The sequence below is a fragment of the Camarhynchus parvulus genome, chromosome 5 (assembly GCF_901933205.1).
Source record: "Camarhynchus parvulus chromosome 5, STF_HiC, whole genome shotgun sequence".
In the NCBI taxonomy this organism is placed as follows: Eukaryota; Metazoa; Chordata; class Aves; order Passeriformes; family Thraupidae; genus Camarhynchus; species Camarhynchus parvulus.
This window is the reverse complement of record NC_044575.1, coordinates 9,007,540-9,034,898: the sequence shown is the minus strand read 5'-3', so window position 1 is coordinate 9,034,898 and position 27,359 is coordinate 9,007,540. Positions and strand designations below refer to the sequence as shown.

Below are 27,359 nucleotides of genomic sequence, written 5' to 3'. Positions count from 1 at the left end.
TTTCTATACAAGGAATTCAGCAGTGCAAATGAAGCCCCACTCTTTCAGAGAAGGAATGTGTGGCAGGTGTGTGGGAAGGGCCGGGCTCAGCTGACAAAGGCAGCGATGGCCGTGACCTTGAGCCCCGACTCGAGCCCGTAGGCTGCGAGCAGCACTGCGTTGAGGAGCACATCTGCCCACAGCACATAGCTCTGCCACAGCAGCAGGTACACACACAGCAGCACGCTGCCCACCGTGAGCCCCAGGCTCAGCCCCAGCGGCGCCTCTGCTTCAGTCAGGTTACCCTTGAAACCTGCAAGGAAACAGAAACCAAAAGTCCAGTTTGTTCTGACAACAGCTGAAGCTGTAACTCGAGAACATTCCTGCTCAAAAAAGGCCCCAGTTCTGACTTTGCTCTTACTGAGTCCTAAAAAAGCTCACAATACATTGAAATCAAACCTGAATCAAAGCTCTGCCAGCAATCAAACAACAAGCCCAACAAAAATGGACAATCCATTTCAAAACGGGAAAACTAACCAAAGTTAATCAAAATAAGTTCAGCCGGGGCACCTTTTCTTACCACAGAGAATCACTTCTGAAGCTGCATCCTTCTGAGCACTCAGCTCCAATCATCAAACTCCCCCTGAACCCCCCAGTCCCGCACTCAACACGGTGACCTCGGTGCACTCCTGGAGTCCAATCCGTTTTCAAGTCTTATTCCCTTCTAATCTATTCCTTTTCCAGATGACTGGCACCACCTCTCTTCCTTGCAGCTTATTTCCAAACTCAGCTCAGTAGATTTTGGTGTTTAACTACATTAGAGTTGAAACCCACCTCTTTATTCATGGATCAAGCTCCAAGCAAATACACAGAGAGATTTCAAGCAGCGGAATAAATCCAACTATAAAGCCACTCAGATTGATTCAAGGGCCCCACCCTGCATAAATGCCTTTGGAATATTAAGCAGATTTTAATAGTGATTTGGGTTTTTTAAAAATTGGACTTGAAGAAGTTTTAGCAAGCTCTGGACAAGGTCAGGAGGCCCTTCCCGCCCTTCTGTCTTAGTGAAAGGAAGGTGTTGGTGCTTGCAGGTGTCCTCAGGAGAGAAAGGAAAGGTGTAGGGGTCTCCAAATATCTGCTCAACTGACAGCCTCCATTTCCAAATGATTTGTGTTTGCAGATTACATTCCAGTTGCACTGATAACATAACCTACCCAAGTACAATCGAGGCACTTCCAGAATGGCCATAAGGAAAAGCACAGCAAGATCAGGAGCCAAAAATTCATCTGGATAACTGAAAACCTGACCTGGAGAATAAACCAGAGTAAATAAAGCAGGAAGACACAGCAGGACAAAGCCCAGCTGTGCATCAGCACAGCCTGCGCTGGGGACAATACCTGCAACTTACTTTTGTAAATAATCATTGCAAGAGTTGCCAAGAAGTAGAAGATGTAATAAACCATATTTACATAAAGCAGGATGTGTAAGGGAAGTGATGACAGCTGAGAACTGTTGTTAAGGATTTCTCATAGCAATGAGGTGGGATCTATTCCATAAAAACACCATTTCCCAGTAACCCCAAAATACACTAACACTCCCTCTTTATACTGAATGGTCCAGCTATGCCTGGCTGTGGGGAGGGTTCAGGAAGGAACTTGAGGCTGTGGACACCATGGCCTGGGATAAAAGCCTGCTGTTTCAGGCTTGGCTTTCGTTCACTTTTTAAGGAATTTTATTTGTACTGCAGTGGGGCATCCGTTAGCCTGAGGAAGCAGGGGGAATGCATGTGTACATTGCCCCAGACTACTTCTACACTTCTTAGTCAGCCTTAAGGAAGTTGGCAGAGTTGGCAAACTCCATCAAACTAGTGTTTGGAGAAGAGGTGGCTCTGTGCAGCAGCCAGGCCTTGCTGCTGCCCACAGCATGGAAATGTTCTGCTCCATACCTGTCTGAGCTCAGCTTTGAGATGCAAATTCCTAAGAAACAGCCTTAATTCACTCCCCTCTCTCCCCTAGCCTTTTTCAAATCCTACAAATATCTCCAAGCAGGGATTTCATCCCAGGCATCTTTTACAGGAACTGCCCATCCCGCTTCTAAACCCACCCACGTGCCATGGATGGATTCCAGTTCCCAGAGCAGCTCATTTTATTAACACAGAACCAGGTTTTGGGGTTTTTCTAGTTGAAGAAAGGTGGAGCAAAAAATTACTAGATAGGTTCTAAGCATGGAAATCTCAAGAGCCAAGGGTGTCTCCTCCTTGGAGGTTACTTGGATCTTGGCAGGAGTAAAGGTGGGGTAACTTACTGTAAGAGAGGAGGAAGTTACTACTGAGGGCTGCTTTTACTACCCCTTGTCAGCTGTCTGTAAGCTGTGATACAGGGGGTGTGTCCACCAGTCCATAAATGCCATTTTTAACCTCCTTTCTGAAGAAAATGGGTTAAATCATGACTGCAGGGGGGCTAAAGGGGTTTCTGCAGGAGCAGGAGCCCATCAGGAGCAAATCCCAGCTAAACCTGCACCAAACATCTTCCATTGGAAGTAACGTGGTCCCAGTTGTGCTTCCTGTGGATGACACTGACAGAAAATTCAGGAGCACAGACCCAGCACTGTGCAGTTACTGGACAGAAGACAGGAATCCACTTGAGGCAGTCTTCTCCAGGAGTCTTGCATGGAGGGAGCAGTGGTACAGAAAGGATACAATCTCTGACGTTCTTCCTTTCCATGGAGAAGGAGAAAATAAAGAGAAGAAAATATGTCTAAATCCAGAAACATTCTAACAATGGTATCTAAATTCTGGGAGGAATATCTTTTTTCATGTCCCAGGAACATTTATTTAGTGGACTTCAGGTTCTAAAAATAACCTTTTCAAGTAGATGAAGCCTCAAATAATTTGGGGAAAATCCCTACTGGGAAAAGCCACTTTCAGTGAGGAACTTTAGGCTCTTTCAAAGCCTGAAGGAGTGCACAGGCATTATCCAGAACTTGTTCATCCTGTCCTTTCCTAGCAGATGACACTTCATCCCCTCTAACTATGCAGGAAGGAGGTGAATATGGGATCCATTTGCTTGTAAATTGTGAGAAAGTTTTTGGAGAACACAGGGCTCCCGGGTTCCTCTAAATACCAACCCTCCAAATGTCATCCCTCCAAACCAGTTCCCTTCACAAAGTCATTCCACATCCAACCTCAGTGTGTTCTGAGAGCCCACAGAAATCAAACCAAGTATTCCAAATGATCCAACCATCACATTCCATTTTTTTCCTTATTATTATCTGCAAAAACCACATAAAATTCCCATGCAACATGATGGCACCAACCTACTAAAGCACTTCTTGAGTTCCTCATTAATATTCTTGGCCTCTCTCAGACACATGAGGAATTGCACAGTCGGGATTTCTACTCCAGGGAGAGTAAAACCTGTGAAAGGCCATTTCATCTGTCTCCTCAGGGAGAGCTCGTCCTTGTCACACCACCATCCTCATCCCTGGGTTCCTGAGCTCAATGTTCTCTTCACCTCAGAGTTTTACGCATTTAGGTCCAAATTAATTCCCCCTAACTCCAGGCAGCTAATTAAGGTGTCCAGTTTGGGAACACAGTGGGAACAGGCACATGATTTTAGGTGATTCATGTGTGCATGATCTGAAATGTCTCCTGGACGTGATCCTCTCCTCTCAGCTCTCTGTACAGGAACTGGAGGCTCCCAGCACTCATCTTGTCACTTGGGAGTGACAGGACAAGTGGGAATTGCTTTAATACTGGGAAGAAATCCTTCCCTGTGAGGGTGCTGAGCCCTGGCACGGGGTGCCCAGGGAAGCTGTGGCTGCCCCATCCCTGGCAGTGTCCAGGGCCAGGCTGGATGGGGCTTGGAGCAACCTGGGATAGTGGAAGGTGTCCCTGCCCATGGCAGGGGGTGGATGAGTTTTAAGGTCTCTTCCAACCCAAACCATTCCAGGATTCCATGATTCCATGTTCATTCAATATCCAGAACTGCAGCTACACCACTGATGCTGAATTGTACGATAGTCAAAGCCATGGAATTCCCACAGGGAACTGCGAGTGAATTCCCTCAGGGCAGTTCCCCAGCTTTATATGTGAACTCTTCTTTCCTTAATCCTTTCCCAGGAGAGGGCAGTGAGCCTGCTGCAGCTGTTCCAGGCCGGGATGGCAGCCACAGTTGCTGAGGATGTGCTGCCTCCCTCAGAGCGAGCGGGACATTTCACAGGGATAAACCCTGAACCCCCGGAGCACGCCAGAGCCAAGAGGGATCACTGAACTGCCTGAACAGATCATTTCAGTGCTTTACCCAACAAAGTCTTGGTTGTCTATCCAGGCTGGTGCTGATTTTAGAGGGAGTGACACTGAGAATGGGGATTTGAGGTGGAACATGGCCCATTTTCTAACAGAAAGGTTTAATTTTTAACATAAAACTTTATTAAAGGTAGCAGATGTAGTTAGCATCGCACAGAGCACCTCATTGCACAGTCTTGGGATTAGGATTTTTTTTTATTAATTCAGCACAAATTTTCTCAGCCGCCTTTATCTACTCCAGCCAAAAATTTACATTTTTGGGAATAAACTCTGACCTCGGTGAAAGACTTGGAAATTAATGATTCTGCCCACACTAAGGATGAAATTTTTCCCCTTTGAATCCCAGCAGTTCCTAAACTGAAGCAAAGATCTGGATTTTTACGAGGCGTCTCTCGGCCTCAGGAAAGCGTCTTTCCCGGGATCAAGGTGCTCCTCAGCCCGCACATGCGCCAAGCCCCGGCTCGCGGCGCCACCGGGATCTCCCCAGCGTGTCGAGATTGTCGCGATATGCCAACGGGGCTGGGCTCGACCTCGGCCCCGCCTCGCTCTAGTCGTGTCCCCCCGCGAGAGATCGCCTCTAGCTCGGTGGGAGACAGCCCCCCCGGTGCCCCGGAAAGGGCTGTCGTGTCGCTGTCGTGTTGCTATCGCGACACCGCTCACCTCGGCTCGGCACCGCCATCTTGATGCCCCCGCCCCGCCCGCCGGTCCTCCGCCGTCCCGGCAGCCCCCGCGCGGCCACTCGCCCCGCCCACCCGCCTTCGGGCGCGATCGGAGCGTTCGGCCCGGTTCGGTCGCTTTCGGGCGGATTCGGGCGCTGCCCGTTCGGGCGTCTCCGTTCGGGCCGGCGAGCGGAGCTCGGGCGCGATCGGAGAGGACTCGGCACACATCGGCCCTCCTCGCTACCGCCTTCGGCTGAGATCGGACACTGCTCGAGCGCGCTCGGGACTCTTCGCCTCGCCGGGCCGCACCGCTCGGGGACTCGGCCGCGTTCGGGCGGGCTCGGGTCTCACCCGATCCGTCAGGTACCGCTTCGGGCCGCGCCGCTCGGACTCGGCCGCGCCCCATTGGCCAGCCGGCAGGGAGCGCGCGCACCGCCCGCCTTCGCACGGGGCCCGAGCGGCTCGGGCTGGGGCTGCTTCGGGCCTCATCGGAACTCGGTCGAAAGGCCCCGAACACGCTCGTCAGCGGTCGGGCAGGCTCGGCGGCGCTCGGCTCGCCGGTCCCCCCTGCCCGCAGGACCCCCCTCAGGCGCGCCCGGGGGGGGAGGCGGAGCGGGCTCGGCCACCCCCGGCCCCGCGCATGGAGCACCGCGACGGCGACTCGGCCGCCGGACAGCTCGATTTGCCCGCGGGACCGAGGCAGCAGCGGGAGCCACCGCAGGCAGCCGTGGGGGAGGCGGAGCCCGAGGAGCAGGAGGAGGCGGTAACGGTGATGGCGGCAGACGCCGAGCACATCGAGATGGGAGCACCGCCAATGCCAAGCGCCGACGAGGCCGCCGCCGCCGCTGCCTTCGCAGGTCAGGGCGGGCAGCGCTCCCTCAGCCCGCCCGGGGCTCCCCCAACCCGGGCTCCGGCCCCCGCACAGCCCCCGGGGCTCAGCTGGGACAGCGAGCTCACTCAGGGAGCGCTCCCACCCCCTCGCCGAATCCCACACTCCGCCCCTTCACACGCAGTAAAGAGCGGGAGGCGCCCGCTGCGCCGGAGCCGCGGCCCCGTGTCTCCACAGCCAAGCGCCCCCAGTCCCACGGCAGGGTCGTGCAGCCGAGCTGCGGTGCCACAGAGGCCGGAGCTCTTCGCCTGCCCCAGCGGCTGTTGTTCTTTCACCCTCATGCCACGTGGGAACCCAGAGATTTGAGCCAGGCCAAGCGCTGAACACCACAGAAACGCTGGGCTGTGCGTTTGTCAGCTCTTAGCTGGGCGACGTGCACAGGTCATGGCACCATGGGAATTCATACATGACGGAGGCAGAGTCTGTTGTTCAATTTATCCTGATGTCTGCCGGTCACCCCTATTTAAATAAAAGCACCACAGCTCGGAGTATCCCTGGTACAGGTGCCGTACTTATTTTCCCCTTAGTTCATCACACGCTGATAGTGACTGCCTTGGTTTCATGAAGGTTAAAGCCTGTTGAACCCAAAGATTAATAGAAATCAGAAAGATTGTGTTCATAACAACTTACAGGTGCCATGAAAAATGAAATTAATTTAGAACAGGAAGGAAGAAGGAATTTTTCAGATGTTCATCAGGCTCTCTGCATGAAGTAGAAAATTAAATTAACCCTGTTTTACATTCCAGAAGTCACCACAGTGACAGTAGCCAACGTGGGGGCCTCTGCAGACAATGTTTTCACCACATCTGTGGCCAATGCAGCTTCAATTTCAGGACATGTGTTGGTAAGTCTGTGCTTTCATTTGAGGGCCTTGACAAAGTTTGTCAGTGTAAATGAAGAGCTGTAGTAAGGTGAAAGACTTGTTTTCATTGTAATATCCAGGCATTAAACTACAAACCCATGAGCTGGGGGACATACAGGGGTTTTATTCCTAACTTTTTTCCTTTTCCAACCCCACATATTCGTCTGGTAAGAGAACTGGTGACCTGGAACAGAAATCTTTGAATTTGCTTCAGGGACTCAAAAATTAACCTAATAACTGCCATACTGATTGGAGTTTTGGGGTGCCTGTGAAATATGTTTGTGTTGAAGTGTTTTAATCAATTTAAACTCTTTATTTCTTCTGCAGTCTGGGAGAACAGCCCTCCAAATTGGGGACAGCTTGAACCCTGAGAAGGCCACTCTGATAGTGGTGCACACGGATGGCAGCATCGTTGAAACCACTGGGATCAAGGGGCCTTCAACACCTCTCACACCAGGTATGGGTCACTCTCCCAGAGGGATGGCTTCTACTCCACTCATCTTTCTGGAATCTAAAAATATGTGCATAATTTTATAAGGATGCTTTTCCCTCTTTTAAAAATTATAAAGTTGTTCAGATTGGAAAAGACTTTTAAGATATCAAATCTTCACACAGTATTTTGTGTATTTCTTGGGAATGAAAGAATGCTTTTTTTTTCCCCTGTCAGAAATGTGTTTAATTTCCTCATTCTTTGCCCTAACCCTGGCAAAGAAGCTGCTTGAAAAATCTTACCCTGTAACCGGGCTTTCTACACCCATCCCACCCCAAGGGCACACATAATTTTAACATGGTTAATAAAAATCTGAGTCTTCCAGTTCTGCACGTGTTCTTTCCAAGGCTCCTGGAACACATTTTCATGTCCATTCAGGCTGATACTTTAGTGTCTCTGTCTCCGATGTTTTGTTCAGGGCTGCCTGGCAGTTTCCTTGCTGCCCACGAGATGGCGCAGCAAACCTTCAGTGCTCTAGAGCTTCCCACAGGATGGGCTCTGGGAAGGGGAATCTCCAGCCGGCTCCTTACACCATAGCTTACACGTGGTGTAAGGATCAGGTCACAATCTCAGTGTTTATTCCCTGTTAGAGCTTGTTTCCTCGGGTCCTCTTTGCTTAATTATCAGCCCTTCTCAGTTCATTCAGGCTGAGCTTTTTTGTGCTGCTTCATTGTGGGGGTGTTCCAGCTGCTGTAGAACATGGGATGAAACACCACTCTGCCTTTTGGTTGCTGACACCTTTCTTTTCTCTTTCCTGCAAGGACCGCAGTCTCCTCCTACTCCTTTGACAGCTGTCCAGGGGAAAAGCGGAACCAAGTACAACTGGGACCCGTCTGTGTACGAGAACGAGCTCCCGGTGCGGTGCCGGAATATCAGTGGCATTCTGTACAAGAACAGGCTGGGCTCAGGTAACTGCCACCGGGCTGAGGGGTGGCACAGCTCCTTCTCTTCCTTCTCTACTCTTCTTTTAATCAGGCTGATCATGACAGGAAAAAAAACCAAGAGAGTTTCCAAGACAGCCCAGTGCCTTTTGATTTTACTGTTCCCTTTTGTTTTGCTTTTTCTTCAGAGGCTTTTTAACTTTTTCCTAAACCTGCATATATCCAGGCTGCCATGCAGTGAGTCTCCTCAGTAATAGGCTGACTCCTTTAATGATTTTTTTGTCTCATGAGTAGACTTGTGTTTTTGCAAAACTCTGAAGAATCCCTGCTGGAATGCAAATAGTATTTTCTCTTCGTGGAGATCCTGAGCTCTTCCTCTTGTCTTTTATCCCTGTGGGGAAGCTGCAGCAGAAATTGCCAGCCAGCCTGGCTGCCCAGTGCAGTGCTTGCTTTGTGGATAGAAAGTTTTCTTCTAAACTCACCACAAACACAAAAAAGATCAGAAATTTCAGTGCACGTTGAGGAAATACTTAAATATGTGGTGTTTGTCCAATAAAGACTTTTCTTTCTTGTGGAGGAGTAATTTTTACAGCCTTTTGAGACCCAGAGTTGGAGCTCTGAACATGCCCAGTCATTGTCACAGCCATGATAATAAATGGATGTAGTTACCCAAGAGCAATGGGCATATCTAGTAGTTCTTACAGATTAACTGCTCTGTTGTCCAGCAATTTTCATATTTTCTTCTTTAGAGAAGTGGCAGAATTATCGTTAACCTGGACTAACAATGTATTTTGTTGCGTTACTTCAGGAGGCCGGGGCAGGTGCATTAAGCAAGGGGACAACTGGTACAGCCCCACGGAGTTCGAAGCCATGGCGGGGCGAGCCAGCAGCAAGGACTGGAAGAGGAGCATCCGCTACGCTGGGCGGCCCCTGCAGTGCCTTATCCACGTAAGGTTAAGTTTGCTCCCTCCTTTCTGCAGGAAGGGGCAGCTGGAGCCAGGTGCTGATGGCACCAGGAGCAGTGCTTGGTTTGGTTGAGGGGCAGTGATGTAGGGGAATTGGTTTTGATATGTCTCAAATAGCACACTGGGAAAGAGTTTCTGCAGGGTGAAGTCCAGCCTTGGGCTGTGCCACAGGAATTGAGTTCTCACCCATGATACCGTAATTCAGTAGCCTGATCTGCTTCAATGTATTTGCCTGCCACACGTTCTTCATTTTCACCATTCATTATTTGAGTCTCCTGGAGAACTTGGCATTGCCACTAGGCTGACAGCTGATTTCTGTTTGAGCAGAAATCAAGTCTCAGATTCATATATCCTGGCCTTTGGTGTGGAAAAGGTTTGGTTTTCCTTGTCTCTCCTCTGACCCTCTCATCCCATTGCACTGGTGTGGGGAACTGGCCTCTCTGTTACTGTACAGCATCCAGGAGGGAATGGGTACCACTCTGGGAGCCATCCACATTTTTTAGCAGGATCAAGGTGTGCTCTGGGTGATTTTTGTGACTCTCATGCTGAACTGGTGACCTCTGATTCCAGGATGGGATTTTAAATCCCCATGCTGCCTCATGTACTTGTGCCGCTTGCTGTGACGACATGACCCTGGTGAGTGGGAAGATTTACATCCATTAATTTACGAACTAATTATTTTTGTTGGACAAAATACCCAGTCAAGCTGCCACAGCCCTTGGGTGAGCAGGTCATGAATGTCCTGGAAATTGAGTGCCCTGACACATGAGTGTTCAGGGACAAGTGCTTTGTCCCTGCCCTGTGGGGAAAGGAGATAAGGAACTGCTGGCATTATTGCAGACCCTCAGTAAAACTAGATCATACTTAGTGCTTTTTTTCTTCTTTTTATAAATCATTTTCTAATTAATATATCTATGCAAAAACCTTTTGGGCATGTCAGTGCTATTCATGATTTTTTACTCGAATTTCACAATGTTTTGAGTTGGAAAAATATTTTTGTAAAGAACTAACATTATAATCTTATGATAGGTCAGTATTTTCATTTTAAAACTGCTTGGGGTTTTTGGCTAGTTGATTTGGGGTTTGATTTTTTGCTAGTTTGTTTCAAAAATGAGGTTTAAGTCCTGAAGCGGAAGACTTTAGCTTGACCTGGTGCTTTGTCTTTCTTTTCTGCTATGAACTGACTGATGTGCTTGTTTCCTAACCTAGAACTTCTTCCTCTCTTCTCCTCCCTCTTTGTCTCTTTCCTTCCACCACCTTGGCCAGCAGCTGATTATCTGCCTAGTTCTACTCCTTAAATAATAGTGAGAAGATGTTGAATTTGTGCCTCTTCAGCTGGAGGGAGCTGAGTTTAACTTTTCTTTCTTTTGTCAAAGTTCTTTTTGTTTGGAAAACCTTTAAGTGCTTTGGTCTGTTGTTGCAAACTACACATTATCTATGGGGATCCGTGCTGCTGTTCTGGAAAGATGAGAGCAAAACCAAAGAGAGGTGTCTCAGCTAATGTTTTGGTTTTTTTTCTTTTTTCTTTTCATTTTCTTTCTGGTGTTTTTCTACCCAGAGTGGCCCTATACGACTCTTTGTGCCATATAAAAGGCGGAAAAAAGAAAATGAAATACCGGCAACTCCAGTGAAGAAGAATTGTTCCAAAAACATCACTCTGCTTCCAGCCGCTGCTGCAACTACATGTAGGTTCTTTTCTCCTGGTAAAAATTGCTTGCTTTCTTTGGAGAGTTGCCCTGCTAGGTGTTTTATGTCTGTTAGTGGCTCCTTGGAACTGTCCAGCTGAGAAAAATGTCCTTTTTTTTTGGTCACATTCTTTTCATTGGATGATTTTATTGTCTTGTGTTACTTCCTGTTTTATAGGAAGTAGCGCGGTGTTGCCACATCTGAACACAAGTTGAATAGGAAAAAGCTCAGCTCTAGACTTCCAGGAGACTCAGATTTAAGCATTATGACATCCTTGTGCCTTGAACAGTAGGTTTCATATTTTGTGCTGAGAGAGGTATGGATTATGTCCTGTGCCTGGAATTGTTCAAGGCTAGGTTGGATGGGGCTTGGAGCAGCCTGGTTTAGTAGAAGGTGCCCCTGCCCATGGTAGGGCAGTGGAAGGAAATGACCTTAAGGTCCCTTCCAAGCCTAAGCATTTCAGGATTCTATGGTTATAGTCTAAGATTATATTGCCCCCTATACCCGCTCTCAGTGGGGGGAGAATTATGGGATCGTGGCCTGGATCCTTAGTGGATTTCAGGTTTATTTTTCACAAATAGCAACTGAGAAATTTCCTGTTGGAATTAGGTTTTGGGAGAGGGTGGTCCTTCTCTGCTCTGCTAGAAATCCCTATTCCATCTTCTGAGCTTCTTTGTGTCCCTTAGAAGCTGGAGTAAGACTTGTGCTATTCCTTGCAAAATAGCCTGGAAGCAGCTGGAATGAAACCCCCAGCCTGAAAGTCGTTAATGAAGGAGGCAGAAGGTGATGCTTTGATCTGCACATCCCTCTCCAACATTCAGCTTTGTCAGTTACTGGTTTGATTGGCAAATTATCTGTGTGAGAACAGGAATTAATTTGCAAGCTGATCCAGCTCACACATCCCCAGTCACATCCATATGTCCTCCTGCTCTCAGCACGCTGGCATCATCTGCAGGTAACAGTACAAAGTGAGTCAAGGAGGAAGCAACGGAAATCTAAAAAAAGAACAAAAAAGTAAGATTAGATCATCAGCAACAGTAGGAGGAGAAACACACAAGGATTCTTCAGAGTTGTTTTATGGCTTGGGTTTTTTTAGTCCCTAAATAAGTTTAATCTGTATTGGTTTGTTATGTGAGGTGCTGTGAGGCTGCTCGTTCTCTCATGCTGGCGCTGGAAAAGAGAACTTCTTGTTTTGGTGGCCAAATACTTCAGCCAGGAATTTAGTAGCTACAGTATTTTATAATTTAATTATTGTGTGCCACAGAATAAGACCATCAGCAATTAATGCTACCAGTTAAATAATCCTCTTTAAAATGGGTTTTAAACATTCAGAAGCCACTCAGGTATAATTATCCAGAAGGATTTTGTGCCTTGTTCCTTGCGTTGGCTGAACACGTTCTATCACTTTGTGTAGATAAACAGCTAAAATTACCCAGCTGTCAAGGAGTTAGCTGTAATCCACAAGTTGTTATGTTGATTTAAGTAACAACAACCACTCTTGCTAAAATTGTCATAAAGCAGCCAGAAATTGATGGGGTGTGTGGCCTCACTAAATCTTTATGGGAAGTGTTAATTTATGGTTCATAAAATAACTGAAAAGGTGATGATTTGGGAGGTATTAGGTTGTAAATTAATGTTTTGTGCCCCTAGAGCCTTGGAAGGACAGCAGAGCTTCAGAAACCCCTTGGGGCTTTTATTCCCATTTCCAACTGCACTGGTCACAGGTGTGATCCAAACTGGGTTATCCTAGGCTGATGATCTGTCAGTCCCCTGAGCTTGGGTGGTACAGCACAGGGATATCAACAAACAGCTGGACAGGCACATCCTCTGCACTGAGTGTTAATTATGAAAGTGCTTTAATGTTTCCAGTCACCGTGACTCCCTCTGGACAGATCACAACCTCCGGGGCGCTGACCTTCGACCGCGCGTCCACCGTGGAGGCCACGGCCATCATCTCAGAGAGCCCAGCACAGGGGGATGTTTTCACTGGAGCCACTGGTAAGAGCTCAGCTGTCTCCTAGACAGCCATGGGGAGGAGGAAAAGAGCTTTGGATGCCCACTGCTGTAGGAAGGAACATTTTGAATGCTACACAAAGGATTTATTTCTCAAGGGAGACTCTGCTTAAGGCACTGTCTTTCCTGTGAGATCATTTCAGCAGTTTGAAATCTTAGCAGTTGCACCAAAGGAGAAGCTTTGCCCAGGTGTGGCAGCTGCTAATGTTCACCTCTGCTGAATTCCTAGGATTTTTGTTCATCTCTGTAATTTTTTTTTTTTAATTCTCATTTAACCTAAAATACTATCAAAAAAACCCAAACTAGGTGAGGGTTGAAATGGAGTGAAAAATGCCAGGATAAGTCAAACAAAATATAAATGCATGGTAGACATTTCGGTTCTCTCAGTTTGAGTCATGCTTTGGGTTGTGAACTCTCCTGGGGGAATGATCTTGCTCCAAGAATGAGAGTTTGGAGCCCTGTGATGATCGTGGATATTTCAATATGTGAGATGGAGCCAAGGAACCTGTGGCTCTAAAGGTGAAAGCAGAGCATGGTGGAGCCAGGACCAGGATTCTTTGCTTGCTGACTGTGTGAGATCCCGCTGCTCTTTCACATTTTCAACCCTTGGGAATTACCACAGAGTGTAGGAACTTGTATAAAACATAAAAACATAGGGGCGAATGCAGCGTAAGGAACACCTGCCAGGTGTGTTAGTGATTCCAAGGCCCTTGTTCTCCTGCAGTTCAGGACACCAACGTCCAGCAGCCTTGCCGGGTGTCTCATCCAGAGCCTCACTATCCCAGTTACCAGGACAACTGCCAGATCTCGCCATTCCCTGAGGCTGCACTGCCAACGTCTCATCCCAAAATCGGTACGTTTGCTCTCCCTGCGCTTCAGTTTCCTCCCATCTTTCCCAACAAAGGTAAAGACTGGGGCAGAAAATTAAACTTTGCTCTGTTTTGCTTGTGAGTTTTACAGATACTAAGATTTGGACAAGCAGGTTTCCCCTTTGTGGGAAAATTTTCACTCTTTATTGAGAGCTTTGATTTATTGATTCTGCCAGAGGCAGCTGCTGTGATTCTGCATCATGAGTTGTCTTGCATTCCCTGACGTTCCTAAATTTTTGCTTCCAGACTTTTGTCCTCTTTGGGCACTGTGGCTGAACATTTATTTAGTGTTCAATCTGAGGAGAGCAAACCCAATTAAAATCATGCCACAGAAGCTTTTATAGACATCCTCACATGGCTTTACTCCAGTGATGCGTGCTGAGGGTACTTTTGACCAGGTTTAGTGTCAGTTTTCAATCCCCTCTGTATGACCCTTATTTATTTCTTTGGAGTGGCACAGGATGTTCCTGGTCTCCAAAGTCAGATCTTCTTGTGTTTAAGACTTAGTCAGATCTTGATGTTACTAATTAAACATTGATTGTTTATTCACCAGTGAATACTTTCTCTTGCCTGATGTACTTGTGCCAAAATGAGGAATTGGAAGTAATTCCTGTTTGATACGTTATCAAATGCCAGGCAAGGATAAATACTGTGCTGGAAATGGAGAGTGGGAAAGGCTCTTGTGCAAACAGACATTGATAAAAAAGACCGGTTTATCTGGTGCTCATATCTAAGTGCAAATAGTTCCACGCCACTCGTGTGCAAATTCATTAAAATTACTGTTTTAATTAAGGGTGTTTTGAGTTAAAAAGTCTGCACAAGCCTGAGGCTGGTGGTACCTTCTTTGTACCAGTAAAGAATTCAGTGAGGAATGTCGAGGTCAGTGTTGGTAGATGTGAATGTCTTGGATTGAATTTTATGGCAGATGGTGAGTATTTATTGCTAGAATTACATTTTGGAAAAGGAAAGCCAGATAACATTTCTTCCTGGAATGTTACCTAAGCCGAGTTTACGCTGTGTATAGTGGATTTCCTGGGTCTGGATTTAATTTTGTCATACTCTGATCTCCCAGTGTTCACACAAACCTAATGTGAAAAGTAGCTGGTTCAGTGACACAGTAACTGCTGGGTTATTAAAGGACTTCCCAACCCATGGTTTTGGGAAGTCCATATTTGGAATACACTCGCTTGGAGGTAATGGTGACTGTCTGGGGTTAAGTGCGGTGTCTGGCCAGGGTTATGTAAAGGTCAGATTTCAGGAAGCACAGAGAGTGTGATATGGATCAGTACTTGAGTTTTGTGGTTTGTACCCTGAGAATTGACATCTGGGCAGGATTGTCAGGATGTTTCTGTAAAGTATTGGGTCACTGAGTGACTTATTCTGACCTTACCTAGCCGTGGCTGAGGGAAATGTTCTTGGCAGTGGTGGAGGAGTTCCTGGGAATGCTGCTTTCACTGCATCATGGTGCTTCTCCACAGCAGTGCTGGGGGATGTTAAACTCTTCCCAGGGTCATCCAGGTCAAGAGGAAGTGTTCTTGTCCCATGGGTTTGGGAGTGCCCATGGGCCTGTTCTGCACAGACCTGCACTTGATGTTGCAGAAGGAACGATCTGTTTAACAAACACTTTCCTGGGCTGGAAATTCTGCAAACCACATTTTAAAAAGAAACCAAACACCACAGAAAAACCACAAAAACCAACACCCCACCACCACCACTTCATGGAAATGAAATACCCTAACTGTCTGTATATTTGCTTTTGTTCCTCATGTCCAGTGTTGACGTCTCTGCCTGCCCTGGCAGTGCCCCCCCCGACGCCCACCAAAGCCATGTCGCCGTCAGTGGTGAACGGGCTGGAGGTGACGGAGCAACGCAGCTGGCTCTACCTGGAGGAGATGGTCAATTCCCTGCTCAGCACAGCTCAGCAGCTGAAGACTCTGATTGAGCAGGCCAAGCAGGCCAGCTCCTCCTTCCGTGAGGCTGCTGTCACACAGGCCAAGATCCAGGCTGATGTGGAGAGGAAAGAGGTAACTGTACCACAGCGGCTCAGCCATGGGCACCTTTGGGGCTGAGTGGTGAGCAGAGTAGTTGCTGGCTGGAGCAATGATACTGGAAATTGTTTCTCCAAGCCTTGAAAGCAATGTTAGCAAGAGAAATCTTTCCAAGTTATTGTATCCTGGGGAAAGGAATAAAGTTCTCTGGGATCCCAGGAGCTGTGGGTAGCAGGCTGGTTGTACAGACTGTTTAGTGTCACGATCCTGAGCTCTCCCATCTGCTGTCCATAAAGTTATGGGATGTGGGCACTGAGTCCTGATCTGAGGAAGCTGGTGAGTGTTCAGCAGTGCAGTGGCTGCTGTCAGGTGAGCTGGGCTTTCAATAGGATATGTGGAACAGCTTAACACAGAGTTTATGGAGAGGCGTTCTGTCCCAAGGTAAAAGAGAGAGTCGGGGAGGATTCTTTTTGATAGATTTCTCAGATGAAAATAAAGCACAAATGCGGCAATATTATATCTGAATATAAAGAAGGGTAAGCGTCCTACTGAAGGGGGATAGAAAAGAGAGCAGAGAGGAGAAAAGAGAGACGGAGAAAGAAACAGAAGACAGGGACAGCGTTACCACAAGCACACCGGTGCTCTGTCAGCGCCAGCTCAGCAGGCGGAGCGTGCGTGTCGCAAGGCGCGGCGAGACCCCGCGGCTTTTTTGAGTGCTCGGGCGCAATTTTCACACGGCGGCAGCAGCAGCAGCAGCAGCAGCGTGTCCCTGGCGGCGGCAGCGAGCCGCCCTGCGCGGCTCCTGTGAGCACCTGGCGGCTGCGGGCTCTTGGTGGCTGCAGGCGGCAGCTGTGGGCTTGTCTGGGTGAAGGCGGTGACGCCGGGCTGGTGGCTACGGGCTGAGCGCTGTGGCGGGTCGATGGGGCGGGCAGCGCACAAACACCGCGGCGGCGGCGGCTGGGTGCAGGCGGCTGCAGCTGTGCCTGGGAAACGCGGTGGAGGCAGCTGCCTGCGGCGGCACCCGCTCCGTCGGGGGAGGCAGCAGAGCACAAGGTCGTCGCGGCAATGAGCTGGTTGGCAGAAGCAGGGCAAAGCAGGTAGGGACAGGGAAGCAGGACCACAGGGAGGAAAAGGTGAGGGGTCGGGGGGAAGAAGGGCCAAGGTGACCTTCCCAGCGAGCTCCTGATGCCTCCAAGAAACCCAAAGCAAAAGGTCTCATCATTTTGTCACAGTTAGCCACTTTGATATGCTAAGGCTCCTTCCACAGCCCGACTGTACAGACATTCTTCATGGGAATCCGAGCCTTTGCCCTACCGGGAGGTGGGGCGGGTTGCTGACAGCCTGATCATGGAGGTTTTTTCAGCCCTGATTGGCTGCCAGGCGAAGCTCTCAGAGGAACAAGGTTACCACTACATGTACAGACAGCCCTTACAGGAATTCTTCACCTCATGTGTAACATACGTCGACCCATAAAAACAAATCAGATTGATCCCTCTCGGGAAGATATGCAGTAAAGTTTAGAGGTGTTTTACTGAGAACCGTGCAAGCAAAGCTGACTCACACGAGTCCTGGTGGTAGGACTGGCAGGTTGCCTGGCCTCACAGGAACCCTGACTGGTTCCCATCTTCTCTCTGTTGTGGATTATCCACAAGGATTGCCCTCTTCTCCTCACTCTTCTTCTATGTAACTGCTGCATGGTAGGGATCTCAGATCCTTCTGACCACCAGCTCATGCATGCACCCAAGTATAGGTTCATCCTGAAGGTGCTCTCCCTTTCCCACAGATCCACAGCTGGTATGAACTAGGGAGAGAGAGGTGGGGGGCAGTGTTGGAACCATCAGTAGCTGCTGAACTCCCTTCCCAAACACCACTTTGCTGCTGGTGCCATCAGCATTGTGCTAACATCGGTTTTCCACTGAATCCATAGGCATGAGTGTGCAGCAACAGGCCTGGAAGAGAGGTGTGGGAAGATTTTGCTGGAAGCTGAGGACCCCTAGGACAGTCCTTGCAGCCTCTTTGATATTCTTTGCCATGTTGGCTCTGCTAAACTCCTATACGAAGCATCTTTGATGTGCAGGTGTGTGATATATTGGGAGTCTAATCCTTCCCTGCCTCCCTCCTGCAGAACAGGTGCTGGTGCTGCTGCCCAGGCTTGGGCTGGCTACTGCTGGAAAGCTGCACAGAGTGGGACACTGAAATATTGGAAGCTTTGGCGCAGTTGAGTGATAAACATCTGCTTTTGTTTAGCTTCACTCTGCTTGTTTTCCAGTCTATGTGCATCTTCCCTTCTGTTTATCCTCACAGTGGTTTCTGGAATGGTTATTCAGTCCCTTTTCCACACCCTCTGATCCAAAACCAGCTCTCTTTGATGTTCTTCTAGTTACTTCTTGTCCTGGGAATGGGAGTTAGAATCCCTCCTGTGTATGGATTAAAGCTGACTTGACATGAGAAGGATGAGCACATGATTTCCAGAGAAAACCCCTTTCCCAGGAACTACTGCATGCCCAGTTACACAACTTGTGTCTCACCATTCTCAGTGTGTAATGGGGATCTGCACACTTGTGCACTGTGGTGAAACCACAATACTCATGCTGATATTTTTTATCATCCAGACAATTCTAAGCTGTGTGGCTGCTGGAACCATCCAGGCAGTATCACAAGTACCACAAGTACCTATCTCTGAATTAATTCCTGCTTGTGAATTCCATATATGGATAAAACTCTGTGTTCCTGAATACAGGGAAGCAATTACACTAAAGGTCAAAGAATTGGCTCTCTGCTTTTGTGTTGGTCAGAGAGCCTTTCCCAATTTCCTAGTGGTTTGTAACTCAGTTTCCTTCCCTGAGTATGTGTGTGGTCCCATGGCTTTTTGGGCACTTAAGGTATATGAGAGGCAGACAGAGAGGCCTTCGTGCCCTTCAGGTAGGGGATTTTTTCTGGACCAGTTTAATACAAAGGAAATTGGTGCTTAATTAGCACTTAGTTCATTCCACTGATAGAACTTCCAAGGGTGAGCAAACAGGGGAAGCCTTTCCTGGTGGTGTCCTTGTGTCAGAGCTGCAGAGCGAGGCTGGGCCACAGATGGGATGATAACAGAGCTGCAGACTCGGCTCTTCCTGGAAAAGTGACTTAGTACAGAACAGTATTGTAGAGATCTGATAGAAACAGGCTGGTTCCCAACTGGATACACAAACTTAGGTGCCTCATTTTATGTTACACATCATTCACTATAGTGTGTTTTGGTATTATATTTATTGTTTATTGAGCTTTGGAGTCATTAAATAGCACAAATGAGCTGTCCTGCTCCCATAGAGCAGCAGTTAGGATGCCTTAGCTTTAAATAGCAGGAGCTGTGCTCTGTGTTGGGCAGTGTCAGTGGTGGTGGTGGGACTCACACAGCTCTGAAGTGTGTCTGATGTGAGGGGTTTGCACTCTGCCTCCCTCCTTGTACCATCTCAGCCCTGTGTTAGGGGCTGGGAACATCCTTATCCCTTTTGAAGGAACTGTTGCAAGTGCTGGAGATAAAGGCTTCACCAGCAGGGAAGTTTTTTAGCACATAATTCAGTATTTTGGCAGTTCTGACATGCACTCAGTTGCTTTCTTTGTACTTCTTAGTTTCTGTAAATTTGTTGAAGGGTCATGGTTTGTTGAGCAAATTTCAAGACTGAGGATCTCCTTCAAATTTTGTTTCCATCTTTCCCACAAGTCATTTTGATGTCCCTGGATAAGTCCTTGGCCTCACTGTGCCTCAGTTGAAAATAACACTTCCTTCCCAGAAAGCTCATGTGCAAGTTTGCAAAGTGTTAGGAGTCTCTGAGTAAGGTTACATTTGTGTTACTTAGAAGTCCTGGGGAATGATATCCCAAAAGAAAAGCAAAGCAGGAGCCCTCCAGCCCCCATGTTTATATGAACTTACAAAATGTGTCACGATATTGCAAAAAAATGGAAATATGGAGAGATTGATAAGGTTTTTCTGAATTGCAGCATTTTGTGTGGGATTAGTTAAATACAACTGCTCTGGCTGAATTTCATGTGGCTGTTAAGAAACAGTTCTGGAGTATCATTAGTAATTAGGTTGTGGTTGAGTATCTGATCCTCTGGTTAATATCTCCATGTTGGCTTTACTGCATTTTTTGCTAGGGGAAAGACATCTGGGAATTTAGGGTGAGTGGAGTAACAAAGGCTCAGTGTCTCTTGCAATAGATATTTGACATTTGCAGATCAGGCCCAAAATGAAGAGATTAAAGGCAGGACTGACATGTTGGTGTGCTTGGGCAATGTAATTTTTCTGAGTGTGCATTAATCCAATGTTTATATCAGATAAACTTTAGGATGGGGACATTACACATACTCACTAAATTCTGTGCCAGAGTTGCTGGGGGATAATAAAGAGATTCAGGAAATGCGTTAATTGTATTTTCTGTATAAGTTGAAGAGAATGAGTGTTGAAATCCCACAAATGTTTTAATTGGAATAGCCCTCTGTAAAGCAGAGATGCTTCTGGAGCCCTGCCCATTTGAAAGCAAGGTGGAAAATTAAATCAGCAAACAGCTGGGGCATCTGAATGCTTTTTAAGAAAGATTAGACCAATTCAGGGTTGGAGAGTATGAAATTAATCTAAAAAGGGTTGGACAGTTAAGAAATATGTCTCTGGTCAGCAAACAGTGCCTTGTGTACTCCAAACTAGTAGTGATACTCTTGGGAATTGGAGATTCTGCATTTTGTGGAGCTGTTTCTGTGAGATCTGAATGTGTCTGGCTTGTTCCTCTCTCTTATCACACCTTTTCCTTCTCCATGGTTTGTGCATGGCCGGAATTGCCTTGTCAAATAGGACAAAACCAAATCACACCCCTGGCAGGCCGCAGCAAGAGGCTTCTCTGCCTCCACCTCCATCTGCCCGGAGTTTTTTAATTTAATTTCTGTCACGGTAATATCAAGGTTTTGAAGGTTGTGGTTTCACAGGAGAATAAATACTGTGCTCTCAGGTCATACACTTGTAAATTAAGCCTTTAATCTCCTTATGTGTTGAGTCAACTCCTGGATGAACCTGCTTGGCCTGGAGGAAGGGATTCAGCTTTTTTGGACTTTTTAACTGTTCCAAATACATTTAAGCCAGGGTTAGCACATAATTAATTTGGGATTGGGTTTGGATGCCATTGGTTTGGGACTTCTGTCCCTCATTGCTGAGTGTGTTGCAGCTGTAACAGGTACAGCAGCAGCACCTGACTGGGCTTGAGTTGTTGTGAAGTGATTCTGCAGCCAGAGTGGGCTCTGATCACCTCCAGAGGACTGATGGAGTTACAGCTTGTTCTACAGCCCTCTCACTCTTCTGTTTCAAGAAGGAGTAATGATTATGGTTAGTGCTGCTCCTAAAGTCTAAGGTGTCTTAATTTTGTTCAGGTTTTTTTCCCCCTAATCCCTTTTGGTGGGCTATACCTTCCCTCCAGACTCCTTTGCCTCTTTGTGAATTAGGATCACTGGACTTGACCCAAAATTTGGCCCTGGAATGTGCCACTTGGCCCTGTTACCTTGGTGTTTTCCTCGTGTTTCCTGTGCTAATCTCCCAGTTCCCATGTGTGGGGGGTTGCAGTTAAACCCCCCAGTTTAAGGGCAAGTGTGTGGCTGGATGGGGCGGGGAAGCTGGGCTTGGAGGAAATGCTGTACTGAACTGGCAGTTTGTCACCTCAGGCCGTTTTCTCACAGGCTCCCTGCCCTGTCTCCACATCAGGTGACAGTGTCCCTCTCCTATAAGTGAGGAGTGAGGGGCCACCCTATCCTGTTGAAACTGCAGTGTGGGGCTGGGCAGACACAGTTCAGCATGGGGACCCTCCATCCCAGCACCCTTTCCAACCCCTCACGTCGTGCTCTGGCTGGGAAATGACATGTCTGCTGTGTTCTCCTTGCAGCAGTACCAGAGCCAGTTATTCCAACAAACAGAGGATGTGGATGGGAAGACAGAAATCATCATCAAGGTAGGCTGGGGATGTCTCATGTTGTGAAGAGCCTTTTGGTCTTTGTCTTATTCCATTTAAAGACTCAGAGGTTTTGTCATTGCTATGGAATCCTGTGCTCTGTGTCTGGCCTTCTGGCAAAGGAGCTGAGCCCTTCCTTCCCTCGGCCAGTGCTCCAAGCAGTGTCTCCCCTTTCCCAAGCATTCCAGTTTTCTATGCTCCTTTACCTGAACAGGTTCATCAGTCTCCCTCACCTCTGAGTGGTGGTGCTGCAGCTCTGGTGGGTGGCTGTCACAGAGCTGTGACAGGAAGAGAATTTGCTTCCTTTCTGTCCCATGAACTGGTTTTCATAATTCCACAGTTTCCTCTGGTATTTGGAATGGGAGTTAGTTCTGGACCCATGATTGAAGCCCTTAGAGCTGTGTTGCTCAGTTCTCTTTCATATCTACAGGTACAACCATGCCCCATGTATTTTCCACATTTTCCAGTTACAGCCCCAGTCAAGTGTCCCCTCAGGGCAGGTTTTGCAAGTCCCAAATCACAGCTTTAGACCATTTTTGGTGTCCCAAATCCACAGCTGCACATCAGGAGCACAAACACAGTTCAATGTCACCAGCTGTTCACTGCAGGTACATGGAAAGGTGTGAAAGAGGGTGTTAATCAGAGCACTGATTTTTGGGGTGGTTTTGCTGGAGGAACTGATGAGCCCACAATACTTTCACAGCCCAGCAACACTTCTTGTCACTGCTGCTGATGTGCTAATGATTTGTCAGGCATTTAATGAACTGGAAGTGGAATGCTCTGTGAAGTGCTTATTTTGGTGGCAGTTCAATGATGTTTCCACCTAAATATACAGGTTATGTTAATTGATGTCACCAAAATAAGATTAAAGCGATAGACACAAAAACATCACTTAAAAAGCAGGTGTGATTTTTCACCTGTGTATCCTATCTCGCCTTGCTTCTGGATTTAAATCCTGGGCTTCTGTTAGAGCCTTCTTAATTTGACTCCTGTTTCCATCTTGGTACACTCCTTATGTAGTCATGACTGGGAAAGGACCAAGGAATATATCCCATAGGAGCAGATCCCTTTTTCCTCTCTAAAACTAGGGGGAAATAGCTGAAGGGTCCCATCCGTATTCTTAGTCTGTTGTCCTTCCTCAGACCTTCTCTTAGACATACACAGGATTATAAACCCAACAAAACCACCAACGGAATCTGCCTTTAAACCTTTAAACTTGGGATCACCTCAGAGCTTGTGTGTCAACAGCCTGTGCACAGCCTGACATGTCTGGGTGGGATGCACCCGACTCCTGCAGTTACCTGACTGATGGATACCAGACCTATCTGGAGGGAGGTTTCCCTGGGGTGGTGGGGATGGATTTCCATGACCACTCAGTGTCCACACACAGTTTGGGAGGGCTTCCTGCCCAACAGAAAGAAAAACAGAGGTGCATTCCATTTTTCAAATGAAATTTCATTTCCTGCTAAAAGACCAAGGAGAGTGGATCTCTGAGGGTGTATCCAGAGGCTACTGGGCCTGTTTGTTGTGGGTTGTGTGCTGAGGCTATTTTGGGAAGTGGGAGCTTTCCCACTGCTCTGGCATTCCAGTCATCACAGCACTGCTGTTGCTCCTTGGTGATGCCCCTGGTTTGTCTCTGTGTGACTTGTCCCTCTCCATCCCTTCCCTCAGCAATCGTGCGTCAACTGCGGGCGGGAGGCCACCAACGAGTGCACAGGATGCCACAAAGTCAACTACTGCTCCACATTCTGCCAGCGGAAGGTATCAGCCTGCTTGGGACTTGGTATTCAGTTCCCCAGAGGGGACTGTGTGACCCTGGGGACAGCCAGGCTGCTTGGGCTGTCACCTGATAGGTGTCAGTATGGAGGGAGGAACGGACAGCAGAGCCAGGCAGTCAGAGCAGAGCCTTGCATGTGTTAAGCACTCCAAACCCATCCTGCCAGCAGGATCACCAACAAGGCTGTAGTCATGGGCAGGTCTGCAAGTCAGGACAGGGTTAAAAGAGTAGAGAAGGTCCCCAGGTTTGCGCACACCTTCCCAAAGGTGGCCCAAACAATCCAAGTAACACTAGAAATGAAGCATAGACACCTCACTGGGAGCTGTGGGGAGCTGGGAGCACTTTTACAACCCCTTCCTGCTGCTTCCTTCCTTCCCTGCTGCTTCTGCCATGGCACTGAGGACATAGTTCTCCTTTCCATTATTTGTGGTGCGGCAGGTGATACGGTGGGACAGACTCTACAGTTGTGAACTTGGGAGGTGGGAACAGTGGGAAGTACAGTGGAGGAAGCTGCTGTGTGTCATGTTTCATTCCAGTTCATTACAGTGATCTTTGGCCCTTGCTTGGAGAGAAGGATGGTTCAGTTTAGCCATTACAGCTCTGCTGGGTGGCCAGGTTCAGGCTGAGTCAAGCTGTCCTGAATTCAGTCAGTTCCAGAAGGAATCTGTTCCTGTCCTAGCTGAGCTAAGATCCAGCACAGCAATGTCCCTCAGAAGCACTCAGTGTTGAGAGCTGCCTTTCAGAAGAGGCTTTAAGTCAAGGTTCTGACTCAGTTTTAGTAAATTTTCCATCTGACTGGCACTGATTATCCTGGATTGTGATTTGTGTGGAGATGGCAGCATTCTGCTTAGTCCGATTCCGCCTCTTATATTGATCCAGTGCATGGCTCCTTTGTCCTCCATCATTGGTCTGGTTTGTGGAGAGAGAGTGCTTCTCACACAGAGAGGGCCCTTCTCCAAGGGCCTGTTCTGCTCACAGCCTTTCCCTCTGCTCTCCCCTGGCAGGACTGGAAGGACCACCAGCACATCTGTGGCCAGTCAGCCACGGTGACGGTGCAAGGGGACGAGGTGCACGTCCCGGACAATGTGATGGAGAAGGTCACCGTGTGAGGGCGCTACCTCCACAGCCGTTCCTGGACACGCAGGGCCGGCTGGATCGGCAACCAGCGGGAACGGTCTGTCCTGTGCCAACAGCACTCTTCTCACTAGCAGACTCATTTTTTATTGATTTTTTTGATACTGTGACAGCACTTGTCTATTCCCAATCCCCTTCCAAAGCTTTGGATAATACAGAGACTGTGAAAACCTCATCTGGAACCCTCCCCCTTCCATCCCAGCCCCAACTGGCTTTGGTAGGCTTTGCCTTTGCCTGACTGGTTCCTCCACCATGTGGATTACAGCAGTCTCCTCATCTCTCTTGAGATGGATCTGAAGCAGATGCTGCAAGGAGATCTGCCTGTGCTTCCTCCTACTGGGACTTCCCTACCTCTCATTAGAGAAGAGAAGCAAATCTTTGGTTTATTTAATTGCCTTGACAAAGTCGGTACAAGTTCTTAGTTTGGCACTGAAAAGATTTTTGGGTTTCCCATGTTCCCTCTGTGCTGGGCAAATCTGGAACACATTGGACTTCTCCACTTAAATATAGTTGAAAAATAACATGTTGTTAAATAAAATGTGCTGAAAGCACAAGTGTGCCCAGTGGTTCCCCTTCATTCCCCGGGCAGCACTTTGTGGTACAGGTAACTGCTCAGGTGAGTGCACTGACAGCTGCATGTGTGTCTGTACACCCTGTCTACCTGGGAGGGGTTTTCTCCACAGGGAAGCACAGCTTCATTCCACAGCGTGCCTGCAATGTCACTCATAGCATCCAGCTGGCCAGAATCAGATGGGATCAAGCCCAAGGTGAGCACAGGTGGATATGGGGCTGTCCTGTCTCTGTCCTGTAGGAGCTGCTAATTAGAGATGTGCTGATCATTAGGGAGTTACTTGCTTTGTTCACCGCAACAAAATAATTTTAATTATTAATCTGCTATTTTAATAGTCAATTAAATCCTTTATTTGTTAATTAAGTTAAACCTTTGTATGTGGTTGGAGGTTTCAGAGGAGTCTTGACAGGTGCACAAGCCTCTGGTTGTTTGGTTGGGTTTGTTCTTAGCTCCAGGCATAGCCCCCATTAGGGGTCACAACTGCCATGAAGGGTCACTGTTGTTTGCTCTGGTTGAGGGGTCACAGCTCCTGTGAGGGGTCATTTGTCCTGGCTCTTGTTTGCTCCAGTTTGGTGATGGTGGATGAGTATGGCTGTTCAGCTCCTGCTCCAGGCAGGGTCACCTGAACCACAGAGTGACCCAACCCAACATCACACACTGTCAAACAGAAAATTCTATCCTGACTTACAGGAAACTTAAAAAGAGAGGAAAATGCCATGGAAAAGACTCAAAGGTGAACTCCAGGGAAAAGACTAGAGGTTTCTGACAAATCTATTCCTTCCACTTTGCCTCTTAAGGGTCTGCTAGGTTGCATTCCATGTGTTCCAAGGCAGTAGGAGCTGGTTTTCCATCTCTCAGGGGCATCTCTCAGAAGTGCCCTTGGTGGTTTTGCCAGCGGCACCAGCTCCTGAGGGGCATCGGTCCTCATTCTCCCATGGAGGGAGGTGACAGGGCTCCCACAGTCGGTGGCAGGTGGTTAGTGTTACTTCCTGGCTGCTTCCTGGGAAAGTTATTCCTCTTAACACAGAGCTGAGCAGGCCCAGGGGGCAGCACTGCAGTGCCATAGAGGACGAGGAGCTGGTGGCCCCAGCGTGCAGCTCTTCCAGAAGGAACCATACTTCCCACGAAAGCCAAGCAGGAACTGAGGCAGGATGGGAACAGAAATTATATGTGATACTCCTGGGAAAGAAAGAACAGGCAACTCCTTCCATTCCCATACCAAAATGCTCACTCCTGCTTTCCAAAGTAATACTTGAGTGTTGGGAATGGTTTCTGCTCACACTTAAATGCTGATTGCCTGTTGTCTAGAACTTGGAGACAATTAGTTAATTGAGAAGACAGTCTTGATTGAGCCCACAACAACACAGCTCATTTACAGGGTTTCTTGCATCCTGCATTCAAATGCAGCAAAGACAGCTCTGAAACAGCACCTCTGGAGAGCCCACGATGCCCTGGTACCTGGGGCAGTTGTGCCCCAACCCATCATGTGCCAGCTCAGAAATGCACAATACAGTCGTGGGAATTGAGTCTGTTTGCTGGTGAGAAATTGAGCACTTGCTATTTTTAGTCAAAGGAACACTCTAGACATCCCCTTTCCGTTCTGCTTCCAAGCAAATTCCCTCATGGAAAGCAACAATCCTGTACAAAGTCATTACTTGGAAGACTGTAATTTTCTGCAATATTCTTTTTCTCCCCTCCGAGCCTCAGTGACGAGCATCACCTGTCCCACTGGCCACTGTGGCTGTCACTGCGTGCAGGTTCACCTAAAGGTATGAAGGATTTTTTCCTGAGGCTGGAAATGGTTCCTGGCAGGAATCATGTGGCTTCACAGGAAATTCTGGAGCACTAGCAATTACATTATGGTGCCTTTGTAAGACCCTTGTAAAACATGAGTGAAATCAGGTTTTGGGTTTAAAATTATCAAGGATAAGGGGAAAGCAGCTTGCATAGGTAGATTCACCCTCACCTGACATATGGACATCTGGAAATGAGCTTGGTACCCTTGTCTGGTATGTGGACATCTGGGAAATGAGCTTAACAGCCTTTTTTTCCCCCAGACTTGTGTCCATGTCACCTCACAGCCCTGTTTAATACCACCCCAAAAGCCAGAAGATTAGAAATTACAATTATTATCCCTGCTTACATCAAACAGCAACTGTTAAAGAAGAGGCTACACTTGGCAGTTCCACTGGGAAGAGGATTCAAGCTGCATCCACTGGCCCTCACCTGTAACACCTTACTACAAGGACCTGGGGAGCCCCTTCCTTCAGCTGCCAGCTCTCCTTATCCTCCCCTCATCCCCAACAAAGACAGCAGAC

At 47.9% G+C, this 27,359-nt stretch overlaps 2 protein-coding genes across 4 annotated transcripts; one reads left to right on the top strand and one right to left on the bottom strand.

Annotated features, from left to right (window-relative positions):
- On the bottom strand, nucleotides 1-4,964 carry TMEM80 (transmembrane protein 80). The gene is made up of 5 exons (XM_030950367.1): nucleotides 4,946-4,964; nucleotides 2,678-2,694; nucleotides 1,388-1,481; nucleotides 1,194-1,286; nucleotides 1-292 (listed from the first exon to the last, which is right to left on the bottom strand). The coding sequence occupies exons 1-5, from the start codon at nucleotides 4,962-4,964 to the stop codon at nucleotides 87-89; spliced, it is 429 nt and encodes a 142-aa protein (XP_030806227.1). The 3' UTR covers nucleotides 1-86.
- A 70-nt stretch (nucleotides 4,965-5,034) lies between these two features.
- On the top strand, nucleotides 5,035-25,331 carry DEAF1 (DEAF1 transcription factor). Of its 3 annotated transcripts, XM_030950411.1 has the most exons (13): nucleotides 5,035-5,801; nucleotides 6,580-6,677; nucleotides 7,023-7,152; nucleotides 7,947-8,093; nucleotides 8,875-9,014; nucleotides 9,602-9,667; nucleotides 10,590-10,716; nucleotides 12,587-12,715; nucleotides 13,455-13,583; nucleotides 15,373-15,623; nucleotides 21,494-21,559; nucleotides 23,231-23,320; nucleotides 24,341-25,331. In XM_030950411.1, exons 1-13 carry the CDS (start codon nucleotides 5,585-5,587, stop codon nucleotides 24,443-24,445), a joined length of 1,695 nt encoding a protein of 564 aa, XP_030806271.1. In that variant the 5' UTR covers nucleotides 5,035-5,584; the 3' UTR covers nucleotides 24,446-25,331. The 3 variants fall into 3 exon arrangements, 2 of the variants coding, with proteins under 2 accessions (XP_030806271.1, XP_030806272.1); XR_004060803.1 differs by lacking the exons at nucleotides 23,231-23,320; nucleotides 24,341-25,331 and adding an exon at nucleotides 17,515-17,804 and having other exon boundaries at nucleotides 21,494-21,546; XM_030950412.1 differs by lacking the exons at nucleotides 21,494-21,559; nucleotides 23,231-23,320; nucleotides 24,341-25,331 and adding an exon at nucleotides 17,515-18,572.
- Nucleotides 25,332-27,359: the final 2,028 nt, after the last annotated feature.

Coding starts and splice junctions, on each gene's coding strand:
- TMEM80 (XM_030950367.1), bottom strand. Junction 1,287..1,387: donor TGCAATGATTATTTACAAAA/GTAAGTTGCAGG, acceptor TTTATTCTCCAG/GTCAGGTTTTCAGTTATCCA. Junction 293..1,193: donor AGTGCCTCGATTGTACTTGG/GTAGGTTATGTT, acceptor GTTTCCTTGCAG/GTTTCAAGGGTAACCTGACT.
- DEAF1 (XM_030950411.1), top strand. CDS start 5,585: ATGGAGCACCGCGACGGCGACTCGGCCGCCGGACAGCTCGATTTGCCC. Junction 5,802..6,579: donor CGCCGCCGCTGCCTTCGCAG/GTCAGGGCGGGC, acceptor TTTACATTCCAG/AAGTCACCACAGTGACAGTA. Junction 9,015..9,601: donor CCCTGCAGTGCCTTATCCAC/GTAAGGTTAAGT, acceptor CTCTGATTCCAG/GATGGGATTTTAAATCCCCA.